The following is a 13,283-nucleotide window of genomic DNA, read 5'->3' as shown; positions in this document are numbered from 1 at the left end:
AGGTTCAGTTTGGAGAGAGGAGAAAGTTCTCTGGATGGATGGTGGTGATGGCTGTATAGCTGAATGTATTCCATTCCACCTAATTGTGCACTGTAAAATGGTTACAATGGCAAATTTTATATTTGGTGTAGTGTGTGTGTGTGTGTGTGTGTGTGTGTGTGTGTGTTACTAGGGTTTGAAACTAAGGCTATTTTATATTCTCAGTCTTTTTTAAAATTTTTGCTTTGAAACAGGGTCTCTCTAGGTTGCTAAGGGTCTTGCTCAACTGTTGAGGGAGTCTTGAACTTGCGATCCTAAATATCTCAACTTCTCAAGTGACTGGGATTACAGGTGTGTGCCACCACAATTGGCTTGTTTGGTGTACTCTATCACAGTGTTAAAGAACTAAGTCTTAAATCTGACTTTCCGAGAGTTCTTGATATAGATTACTTGTTCGCCTTCCATTATCCCTGGCTAGACAGTGGTATTACTCAAAGCATACCATGACCTTTTGCTTTAAACGGACTTATAAATTCTTGAAGACCGTGAAGCTAGAGTTGTCTATGGCATTAGGTACTTAGGAGATGAGACGCCGAGACAAGGTCACAACTACAACCTGAGACGTCTGAATCTTTTGGGGAAGAGTCTCCAAGGGCAGTGTGACCATGGGCCAGGTGCTCAGCTGCTTTATTTTGTTATTTGCTATGCAATTCTAATGCATCTTTATGTAAATGAAGTGGCTCCCCCAGATGCCAAACTTGTCTCTTAGGTGTGGCTGACAGCCGCGGAATCTGGAGTTTGAAAGCCGGACTTCATGTTCAGAAGGACCGTTTGTTGTGGCTCTCTTCCAGCTGGAGAATACGAGGCAGAAAATGGCTTGGGGACTCTTCTGCAGAACACACAGCTCAGCGGTGCTGCGGTGAGCAGAAGCTTAATTCTTTGACTTGGCTGCCTCACTCATTGGCAGGAGCTTCCAAATCCATCCTTTCTCGGTAGAACCGGAGTCAGCAAACTACAGAGCAGAGAAGACCCAGGAGCCAGTTTTCAGGGCTGCTGAGAATGGGAACCCATAGTTGTAGCTGCATTTGAGCATCATCATTTACCCCTTGCAAGAGGTTCCTGCAAGCTTCCTCTCCCTGCAGGGGAGTCGGGAAAATTCCCTGGAAGCAAGGGGAAGGGAAGTAAGCCTTTCAGAATGCCAGATTTGACAGTTGCCAGTTCTTTTTTTAGACAGAATTCCCACCTTCCCAATGTGTTTGCCTGACTGAGTATACATTGAATATTTTACAGTGTAAAATATAGCTAGAGTGCTTTGAGACATGTTCTGACATCAGACTAAAACAATATTGTCCTGCCAGACCTGCCGAGTCACTCTCTTGACAGATTTCTCGTCACCGTGTGTTCATCTGCCTTCCTCCCATCTGCTCAGACTTACCCAGTCATAACTTGCTGTTTTCTTTGGTTAGTCAGTCCACACAGTGGCTGGTGAGAGTGACTGATCTATCTTCTGGATTTTTCTGCTTTTCCGCTTTCTTACAATTTACTGTGTTTACCTCCTGGCCTCAGGAGGGACTTCCTTGGGGACATGGTACTTTTGTGAGATCAGGTGCTTTGAAATACAGGCAGACGCTCTCTGCAAAAGCCAGGTCTCCAAAGGGCCCAATTAATCCTCGTCCCTCGGCTAGCTCCTTGGTTGCCTCCTCCCAAGGGCATTTTAAGGAAAGGACACCTTGACAGCTAAACACTGGCTCACAGGAAGCAAAATCAGAAAGTCATTTAGCCAGTTTATGGCGGGAGAGAGAAGAGTCTGGAAATGACTGACTCAAAGACCCCGAAGAGACCCTCAGATTATTTAAGTCCTATCAGAAAACCTATGTGTTATCTAATTCCTGGCTCTTGGACTGGCTTTCATTTTGTATTCTTTCCGTCTTGTTTTATGGTCGCCCATACTCCTCTCCTTCTCAGTTCCTGTGGGTTTAGAAAGAAAGAGGCCCAACAAAGAGACAATCATCCTAGAGAAGTTGTGCAGGATGCAATTTAATATGGCTGCGTCATCCCAAACCACCAATCTGCCTATCCATGAGCAAAAAGGCAAGCGCCAGTCTCAGCATCCTTGGGATTCTGGTTTTATTTTTGCTGCTGCTGCCTGACCTGGTTCTCACATGCAAATCTAACCATAGAAAGGTTTTATTTCCTTCCAAGCCTGTGCTTTCTGGCCTCCTAGCTCATCACTCTCCTCCAGCTCCTATGCAGGCAGCTCATTGTGACCATTGGCTCCCAGAACGCCCTTCGCAGGCATGACTGATGACAGCAAATGTCCTTCTAGGGTCTCTGGGCTCACCCCCAGAAACTCTAGGAGGTCTGAATTTGTAATCTGCACCACGAGTCTTTAATTTTTTCTTCTTGGCCTTCTAGATTATTATTGACTTTCCTCTGAAACTTACTAGCTTCCTTTCAGTTCCTATTTGTCTGTGTGGAGTCAAGGTGCTCCTCTGGCTTCTCCCATTTCCCGCTAGGAAGTTGCTTAAGTTAGTGAAAAGTGGGAGGCGTGGAGTTACACCTGCAGATTCACTTTCTCGCTGGCCACTGAAGATTCATCTGGGCTTCCTTTCTCAGGTGACAGATGCTACTGCAAACTCTAAGAACTTCCACCCTTTTAACTGGGTACCCTCGGCCCAGTCGCTTACGTTGTCTGGACTCTTGGCACAGTGCGAGACCCGATGAACCATCTTGCTCTTTTGGACCCCTTACTTCAATGGTCTTTAAGCTTCCATTCATTTTCTTGGTTTAGCTGCTTCTCCTGCGTATCATCATGCACATTTTTCAGTTTCTTTGGTGAGAAATCATCTATGTGCTGATACCCAGCAACCTGTGTGACTCTCTGTGGCAATGCAGTTTACAACACAGCCTTCGTGCTGAAAAGCGGGGCTGAACGGTGAGCACCAGTGGGAGGCACAGCAGCTGGGAAAATCAAGACTTATTCACTAGGCCACCTGCTCACCCTGCCAGTGTCCTTCTGTAGAATCACTGGGAAAAGATACCTGCAAAGCTGTTAATTCGCAGCTGAATTTGCTGGCCAAAGGTTTCCTTCTTTATAGGCCAGACCCATTAACAATACTCAGTCTTTTCTTTCTTTTTTTTTTTTTTTTTTTTTGGTGGTACTAGGGTTCCTGGAAACCCTTCTACCTCCTGGCTACACTACCAGACCTATCTTTCTTTATATTTTTATTTGGAAACAGGGTCTCTTAAGCCAGCGCGGCTGGCTTGGAACCTGCCTGATCCTCCTGTCTCTGCCTCCCAAGCGCAGGGATTACAAGCGTGCGCCACCACGCCCAGCAATACTCAATATTTTTGAGTAGCATGTTGTTACTATCATGAATTTCCTTCTGTACTCTCTCATGACCTAAGAGTTGGATGGATATTTTGGGCAACTTGAAGTGCTTATGGCTTCACTTCTTCAGAGGTGCTGTGGTTTCACCTTGCTAAGCTCTTCCTGGTATGGTTAAGACTCTCATTACCAATGGATGCTAAAAAGTACAATGCAGCAGTAGTCCAAAAACCACCTATTGTGCAGCTTGCTTGTGCTTCCTGCTTATCTTCTGCAGAGTCTCCTGAATTTAATATTCACGTGCTTTCTTGGATCATGTTCCCTTTCTATCGCAGCTGCTTTGTACGTTTGAAACTGCCCAATAAGACCCCACAATAGAGCCCCCTCTAAGCTCCTCCACCTGCTGGTCAATCCCCAAAGATTCCTTGAGTCCAAATTACCAGCTGCTTCACCCACCTGCAGCCCCACTGATGAGGGCTCTAGCAGACTCCTCTCCTCTTGTTCCGCCTACCAGCTCCCAGCCAATTCCCCATCCAACTTCTCCACCCTGTGAAAATCCCGGCCAAGCCCATTTCTGAGCTGAATTGACAAATTAAGAAAGTTCTTATCTGGTGCTCATAGGATTGGTTAGCAGAGCAGGAAGATGAAGACAATACTATCTCCGATCAGAAGGTTCTGATGAGACTTACCAAGGCACGGGGGCATGGTTCCTGGAATAGGGAACCCTTAGCCCTACTCTTTTGCCTTCTCAATGAACACTTCAATCTGTTTTTCTCCAAGGGTGCAAGAAAAAAAAAATGACAGTTGAATTTTCATTTCCTGTTAACTTGCAATTAAAATAAAGAAGAAGAAGAAAAACAAGTAAGTCGAGCCTGGCAAACTTTACTATGGGTTAAAAATAGCCCTGCTATCTTAAAGTCATTAAGTAAACATAAAAGAGCTCTTTGTGATCCTGGGCTACATCTGTCACCGTCCCTCTGTCCTCATCCAGAAGAGAGGCGTTCAGAGCGAGGATTCATGCTTAATGGGACCTTGTGAGTAAGTGTTCCCAGGTGCCCATCAAACCTGTCACTCTCAACAGCTGTCGCCGAGTGACACCTTGTCCCTCCACCCTCCGTTGCTTTCTGCATAAACAGGTCTGCGGACTTGTGCCAGGAGAGTCTTCCGGGCCAGTGGCGCTGTGCCCCCATCTGGACACCGAGTGGCCTCACCTGGCTTTGCTGTGCCCGTTCCAGCACTCCTCCTCATTGGGCGTGCCTGCTGTCACCCTGTCGTCCTTGCAGATGGCGTAGGGTAGCGCGGACCAGACTTTTTTAGAGAGCTTCAGTTTCTCTTTTATGTCTGTGACCTGATCAAGAAACCAAGGAAAGCCAGTGAATCTCCTCGGGCGGAGGTTTGAGGACCTGAGACATGAGGGGGACCAGCTACAGTTAAAAGGGAGACACATTATTCTACAGGGATCCGTGCCTAGAAATATCCCCACCCATCTTCCCTCGCTCCTGGCAGAGAGTTCCCAGGCAATTGGCTCTTTGCTTTCCTCCTTTTCTGTCCTTCTCTCCTTCAAATTAAAAACTTAGCAAGCATATCACCTTGCTTTGGGTCCCTCTCCTACTGAGAGTCCCTATTGCAAACACCGCAAGAATATATGCTTGAGTTCATTTGCCTGGATGTCAGAAAAATGCTCCAAAACAATGCCCCAGGAGATAAAGCGCTTTTCCCAATGGACTACTTGCTTTTACAAGAAATAAATATCATCACGAATCCAGCTGTAGATGCCTCTGTTCTAGCACAGCTGACAGGCTTCCCCAGCACAGGCATGCACCGTGAGAGGAAAACCAAAGCCACTCCCAAGTCTCCAGCACTGCAGGAGAACGTCATTCTAAATAAGAGGGTGTACAATGCACAGTCCCATGGGCAGACGGCGGGAGAAGCTTGGTACCAGAGTCATTGGTGTTTTGAGGCTTAGCACTGACTTCTAACAGGTGCAAAGGCAGGACAGAGACTAGTAGGATTTGGGCTCCATGACGAGCATCTTGGTTTAGTCCCGGTCTCCTCTTCTGTCTAGGCAAATACTGGGAAAGCCCATGGGTAGATGCAATGCCTCAGTTATGGGTAATTGTATCCCCCCCAATTCATATTTCTCAAGTCCTGACTTGAAGCACACCAGAATGTGATCTTATTTTGAGACAGGGTCCTTAAAGGTATACAAAGGTGGATGTGAGGTCAGTAGGGTGGGCCCTAACTCAACATGGCTAGTAGCTTTATAAAAAGGAGAAATTTGGACCCATACCTGCCAGAGGAAAGATGGTATAAAGAGACACAGGGAGAAGACAGCCATCTACAAGCCAAGGAAAGAGACCTGGAGAGCATCCCACGCAGCCCCCAGGAGGAACCGACCCTGCTGTCACTCTGATTTCAGGTTTCTAGCCCCCAGATCGACACATTTCTGAGATAACAAAGTGCCATCAGTTTAAGCCACCCAGTTTGTGGTAGTTTGTTAGGGCAGCCCTAGGGAACCCAGCAGATACAAAGAACATTGGGTAAACATTTGATGAGCGTATTTACACAATCTCAAGTACTTATCAGTTACAAAGGGGAAACTGGTAATTTTGTGGTGCAGAAACTTGGCAGGCCTCCGCCTTCACCAAGTGATCAAAGTAATGGGACAGATTGATAATGTGTACCTCCTAATAGGATGTGCTGAGCAGGACACAACGCTTAGGCGGCCAGAAATCCATACCCTGGATCTAGTCATAGGACACATCAGACAGACCTAGACTGACATGCGGAAACCCCACTGGCGTCTACTGCAAAACGTAGGTCACAGAGGGCGAAAGCAAGGCTGAAGAGTTCTTCCACATTAAGCATAAGAGACACGCTACCGAAACTCAACACGTGATTTGGGATTCGAAAGCTAAGTCAGAAAAGAATGGCCATAAAGGACATCACTGAGATAACGGGCACGATTTTTATTCTGACTCTCTATTATTTAGTAGTATTGTATCTGTTAAATTTCCTGACTATAAGGTCACACAGTGACACTATGAAAAATGTTGTGTTCTTGGGTAATATTAGAATTCAAGGGGCATGATCTTTTCCCATTTACTCTCTAACAGTTCAATAATAATACATACATATCTATCTATCTATCTATCTATCTATCTATCTATCTATCTATCTATCTATCATAGAGAGGGAGAGAAGAGAAAGAGAAAGTAACAATTTTTAAAATAGTTGACCAGTCTAGGTGGAGAGTAGAAAACCTTTGTAAAAAAATTCGGTTTTTCTACTAAGTTTAAGGTTTTTTTTTTCTTTTCTTCAAAATTACACCCGTGAAAAAATTCCTCGCATCTGATTTATTCCACTCTGGTGTCTCTACCCTCAACAAGAGCTACCTCTCACTTTTATTCTGGGGGAAAATAGTTGTTACATATTTATATCTAGTTCATAAAATAGTCAACATCTCCAGGACTGAAAAACCATTAGTTTTATCTTGTCTCATCATAAAGTACAACATAATAAGAATGAACACTCTCTTTTCTGCTGATTTCATACTAAAAATCCCACCTTCAGACCATGGGAATCTAAACCTATACACAGACGCTGAGGATCAGAGGAGGAATACAACTGTGAGATGTCCCAAGGCAACCCCTCTTCTAATTACTGCAGAACTTGACTGTCAGTGTTGCACTACTCATTCTTTATGTCAAATCCCAGCATTGCTTCCTTCAAGGGGCATTCTCTGGCACCCAATTAGATTCAGACTCAGCTTTCTATGCTGCACAGGACTCTGGTGCTGATTCCAAGTGTTGGCTCGCCAAACTCTGAAGATTGGCTTATTTTGCCAATTCTTTTGTAGACTCCACGCTTCTTGATTGCAGAGCTAGAGCTGCAATTTGTTTTATCTTCAGTGCTTAGTAAAGGGTTGAGTAGCCAACCATTCCTGTTTGTCTGAGACTCAGGGGATTCAGTGATGCTGAATGTTCAGTGTTAAAATAAGCAAGTCCAGCCGGGTGTGGTCACGCACGCCTATGATCCTAGTACTTGGGAGGCTGAGACAGGAGGATTTCAGGCTTGAGCCCAGCCTCAGCAATGTAGCAAGACACTGAGCAACCTGGCGAGATCCTGTTTCAAAGCAAAAAATAAATAAAATAAAATAAAATAAAATAAAAAGGGCCAGGGGGGTGTAGTTCAGAGGTAGGATGCCCCCGTTTTCAATCCATAGTACCACAAAAACAAAACACTGGCAAGTCCCAGGTCAACCAGGATGAGTTGATCCCATGTGTCCAGCACACAGTAGGTACTTAATAAAAATCAATTGAGATAAGGGGTCTAATTGCCTTATTCTATCACAAGGACACAGACAATATTGCTAACACAAAATAGTCGGGCATTCTAATGATGTGCAGTCTTTATCCCGGAAGGGGTGGGAGGGGAGGCGGGGTTAAATCTGGCTCTGCGAGGACCCCCCCTATGGGGACCGGTGTGTGGGACCTTTGTGATAGCTCACTGCAGCACATTTTATAGTCAGGACATGTTCACTCTGGCATTTTGGTAGCTGTGCATTTTCATTGTGCAATTGAAGGAGCTAACGGCAAAGGAGCGGCGAGAAATGTAAATGCTGTTTTAACATTCCACGGGGAGCCTGGCCAATTCACCTCCAGACTGTGATGGCGAGGCAGACAGCTGAACGAATGGGTGCCATTAGCCACTGGAGAGGAGCATGCCTTCGAGTCCAAAGGATGTCTGAATGATGGCGAGTTATTTTTCAGTATCAGGAAAGGTTTTCAATTCTCACATTGTTTAGAAATATTTTATTGTTTTACTTTTTAAAAAAATTTCTGATCCATATATGCAACTACTTTCCTGTAGCTCCGGACCTGAGCTTTGATTGGTTTTATTTATTTATTTTTTTTGTGGGGGGAGGACTGAAGTGTACAGAGCTGTGGACAACATGTTAACAAGCAATCTCAGCGCAGATAAATTACTGACAATATCAGTGAGCCCTAATTTATTAATGAAACAGTTGATGGGGACAAAGGTTATATGGGATTAAATACAAAATTTATAGCAATGTCTTTTCTCTGCTTCCCAAATGAGCTACTCTAGGGTGAATGAACTCTCACTGATACTTGATAATGGTGTTCACCGTTGGTCTAGCATTATATGAATGATACTCTCGTATTAGTAATATGACACTCTAGCCCCAAACATCTCAGCATAAATCTGCTAAAAGCAAGGACAGTGTCCTTCCATGGCAATGATCATGATTGTTTTTTAATCTCTGCTATTTATAATTCAAAATGTTAAGCAACATAGGAATGTTAAACTCCATAGGCATCTCATCCAAATATATACTGTTGGGGTTCACAAGAAAAACCTTAGCCCTCTTTTAGGATTTATCTGAAACGTATTCTGATTTTCTGGCTATCTTGACTCCTGGCATCAGTAGAGATACATGCTTTTATTTTAAGGCCTGCCAAAAGGCCCACACAAACCGTTTTTCTCACATCCCCCATACACACTGTACAATTAGACAGAAGAGGGAGGAAGGTGGCCAGTCCAGTGGCTGCTCAACAGAGAGATATGCAAGAGGGAATTGCAGGAGGGACCACCCGAGCATCTTACCTGACAGCGCCACATAAGAAAAAGTTTGGCCCCAAATATTTCACTCAATTCTCATTCAATTTCTGACTTAACCTCCAGTTTACAGAAAAAGTGCTAGGGATCGTGAAACAACACAGGTAACACCCTAAATAAATGATCAGACACATCCAGAGAATGAGATATTACGTAAGACAACTGGCCTCAGCAATTCAAAAGAGTGAGAGTAAGTAAATAAATCAATAAAAGCAGGAGGACTGTTCTGGATGAAAAGAAAATCCAGAAACATAGCAACAAATGCCTTGTGTAAGACCTTAGCTGAATCCTGAATCCGGAGACAGGCACCCAGCTATGAGAGAGTGTTTAGATAATTGGGGTATTTTGAATACAGCACAAAAGTGCTTGATGTTACTGAATTGTTGTTAACTTTCTTAAGTGTGATCATGATATTGTGGCCATGGAGGGACACTATCTTTGCTTTTAGCAGATCCACGCTGAGAGGTTTGGGGACAGAATGTCATTATGTCTTTTACTTATTTGCAAAGAGCAAAACACTCAACCATTATTTGGCTACGCAAGGGGTATATGGATGTCCATTTTATTATTTTCTTTGAGCCATTTTGTATTGTTTAAAAAAGAAAAAATAGTTAGAAATTGGGAAATGAAATAAGCCTTTGTCATCTAGGAACACGGCTTTTAAGAGCCTAGCCGGATGTAGTGTACAGCGGTCACTGACCCGCAACCCGAGGGCTCCTTTCACTGAATGAGGCACACATACGATCCTCAGGCCTCTGTCTGTGATGAAATATTGCCACTTTACCCCTTGCACAGCTGGGAAACAGGCTTAGAAATACAAAAATGTGTCACACATCTAGTAAATGGCGGAGATGAGATGTAAATGCAATTGTCGACTTTAAAATTGTTAGTCTTAACCACTAGGCTTTGTAGCCTCATTGCGTATAACCTTGGTTTTCAAAGCACAAGGGTTGGGGTAGGGGTAAGGCTATATTTTCACCTTTGGGTGTATATATGCAAGGGATTCGATGAAGATTCAAGATGAAAACATTGGAACTTCTATTTCTAATTTTAACATAAAAATACAAGAGGAATTAAGCTCTTCTTAATGCTACAGAGATGGATGTTTCTATCAGTCTGCGTGGTCACGGCCACTTCTCAACCATCCTATGGAGAGTGACACCTTCCCAGTGGGGAGGGCTGGGACCTACCACCCCCATCAGCTTGCTGCTGGTGTATTGACACAGTATATTGTGTGGTTTAATGCATTTATAGATTAGATTACCTAGTTGTAAATAGCTCATTCAATGGAAAAGTGACTTAAAATGACTTTTGAAAAAACCTTTCGATTTCTTTTACTTCAAACAATGCAAGCCCAAGTGAACGAAAATAAAATGGAATACAGCTGCCCCCACCTTGTCCACAGAGGATAGGTTCCAGCTCTGAGAATCATATATATATATATGTATATATATATATAGTATTATATATATATAGTATTATATATATACATATATATATAATAAATTGTATATATATATACATGCACTATGGCCCCCCTATCCACAGAGGGTAGGTTCTAGTCCCATGGATTCCTGAGTACAGAATCAGTCATACACACACACACACACACACACACACACACACACACACGTATTTAATACTATATGTAATATTATATATACACATCTATATAATATAGCAATATGTGTACACACACACACACACACACACACACACACTATGCCCCCCCCCCATCCACGGAGGATAGGTTCCAGCCCCATGGATTCCTGGGTAGTACAGAATCATAGTGATTATTGTGTGTATATGATTCATTCAGCCCTTGGTAACTTAGACCCTGTTTCAAAATAAAAAATTAAATTAAAAATGGGTCTGGGGATATACCCTAGAGGTAGAACACCCCTGGGTTCAATTCCAAGTACCACAGAAAGAGAGAGAGGGAGGGAGGGAGGAAAGAGAGAGAGAGAGAGAGAGAGAGAGAGAGAGAGAGAGAGAGAGAGAGAAACATATGTTTTCCCCTGATAAAGTTTGATTTTATTATAAATCAGGAACAGCAGGGGATTAGCAACAATAACTAATAATGAAATAGGATGATTAAAGTTATGTGAAAATGTCCTCTCCTAATATCTTACTACACTGACTTTTCCTTTCTTCTTGCAGTGATGTGGGACACGCAGTCCCTCTGGGTGACTGACATGGGCAGGGTGACATGGCTCAGGTGGCTTCCGCCTCCTGATGGCGTATCTGCTTAGTGTGAGTCTTTTTCCTGGGGTCATTATAATGTTGGAAAAGAAGCATCACATAATGTGGATATGCTGGGCAAAGGGAAGATTTGGGTCCAGGGCAGAGTGGGGCAGGATGATGAGGGATCTCATCATGATGATCAGAAACACATGCAGTTTAATACTGGAGAACTGTTCATTTCTGGAGTTTTCCACTTAATCTTTTGAAACCACAGTTGATGGCAAGCAACCGAAACTCAAAAAGGAGAAACAGAATGCGGGTGGGGGTTACTGTATCTCTCATTCTCTGTCTCTGTCTCTCTCCTCCTCCCCCTCCTCCTCCTCCTCCTCCTCCTCCTCCTCCACTTCTTCTTCTTCTTCTTCTTCTTCTTCTTCTTCTTCCTCCTCCTCCTCCTCCTCCTCCTCCTCCTCCTCCTCCTCCTCCTCCTCCTCCTCCTCCTCCTCCTTCTTCTTCTTCTTCTTCTTCTTCTTCTTCTTTCTCTCTCTCTCTCTCTCTCTCTCTCTCTCTCTCTCTCTCTCTCTCTTTCTCTCTGTTGGTGGTACTTGTAATTGAACCCAGAGGTATTCTACCTCTAAGCTATATCCCCAAACACATTTTTAATTTAGTTTTTATTTTAAACAGGATCTTAGTTTTTATTTTAAACAGGATCTCACTAAATTACCAAGGGGTGATCTTGAACCTGAGAGCTTCTTGTCTCAGCCTCCCAAGTACGGGGATTACAAGCATGTACCCCCCATGCATAGTTTTTCTCATATTCTTTTAAATATTTTAATTTAAAATTTTTTAAAATTTTATTTTTAATGGGCACATAATAATTGTATGTTTATGGAGTACCATGTGATATTTCAATACATATATGCAATGTGTCATGTTCAACTCAGGTTAAGCATATCTGTCTCTTCAAAATCGTATCATTCCTTTGTGGAGAAAACACTTAGAATTCTTTCTTCTAGCTTACTCTTGATACATATGCAATATGACAGGGTAAAATAATAAGGATTCTATTTGTTTTATCTTTACTCATCCTTCAAAGGTTTCTATTTTTTATGAATTTCAAGGTACAGAATGTAGTCGTTTAGTAATGTTAATATACAATTAATGCATTAATATAATTATAAATATCCTGAATTTCTATGATGTTGTATATATTGCTGACAGAGATATATGGCCCCCAAATCTTTGGAGATCACTAGTCTATAGCACAGGGACTCACAAAATGTATTTTGAGTTGGTGATTTAATAAGCAAGAACTCAGTAACATTCAGTGGAACTGGCTTAATTAGACAGTGAAGTAATACAGTTTAAAAAAGTTCCAATATGTTTGTTCAGTAACAACACAAGAGAAAAGTCTTGTTGCTGGTATTTCTTTATTAAATGCTTACTGTGCATCTTTTATAGGTCAAGTTTTATGCTAGACCCTGGGAAGTCAATGATGACTACTGCGTCGTTGCTGCCCCTGTGGACTTAGTGCTGTATTCTTTGGTGGGGTGAACAGATACAAAGCAAATGCTCCAGTCATGGGGCTATGTGAACACTGACATCAATCTGCCTGGAAATTTCCTTTCTTTAGAACCCCACATTCCCTCCTCAGCAAATAAGGCTTTACTGATATCTGCTCCTTCTTACTGCTGAATTCTGTCCTGGGAACTATTAGTAAGCAGGATAATTAATGACTCTATCCAGAGGGATTAAACACCCCAAATACATCATGTCTCCCCTCCCCAATTTCACCTCAAAGGATGGGATGAGTTGACCCAGGCTAAATCCTTGGCTTTTAGCCCCTGTTCTGGTCTTCAGCCAGCCCTTTACCAAAGGGATAGGACACATTTGTGACTCCTGGGGACTCTCTGCTTGTGGCCTGACACTCAACAAATGGTGCTTTGTGTGTACCAGACGCTTAATAAATATTTGCTGGATGAATACATACATGAGCCGCATTGCCAACTATCTGCGAAGGGAAGTAAGATTTCAGAAATGATCGATTACCTGCCACCTACAGCTGCCTGGACTTTCCTTTGGAGAAAAAGGAAGATATGGCCAAAGTCAGTCAAGCCAATAGAAAAAAAGTGTATTTCCTTGGCCTGACTGTCCC

At 43.0% G+C, this 13,283-nt stretch overlaps 1 protein-coding gene across 2 annotated transcripts in view; it reads right to left on the bottom strand.

The window, feature by feature from the left end:
* GPC6 (glypican 6) overlaps window positions 1–13,283 on the bottom strand; it is a gene marked incomplete at both ends in the record, with an annotated part of 1,162,580 nt that overhangs the window by 12,045 nt on the left and 1,137,252 nt on the right. For both annotated transcript variants that reach the window (XM_080689891.1, XM_080689892.1), the window contains one exon: window positions 4,519–4,655. In XM_080689891.1, coding sequence (XP_080546017.1) covers window positions 4,519–4,655 — 137 coding nt within the window. The remainder of the gene's footprint in view (window positions 1–4,518; window positions 4,656–13,283) is intronic.

This window comes from Muscardinus avellanarius (genome assembly GCF_963383645.1).
Source record: "Muscardinus avellanarius genome assembly, chromosome: 2".
NCBI lineage: Eukaryota > Metazoa > Chordata > Mammalia > Rodentia > Gliridae > Muscardinus > Muscardinus avellanarius.
This window is presented reverse-complemented; position numbering and strand designations above follow the sequence as displayed.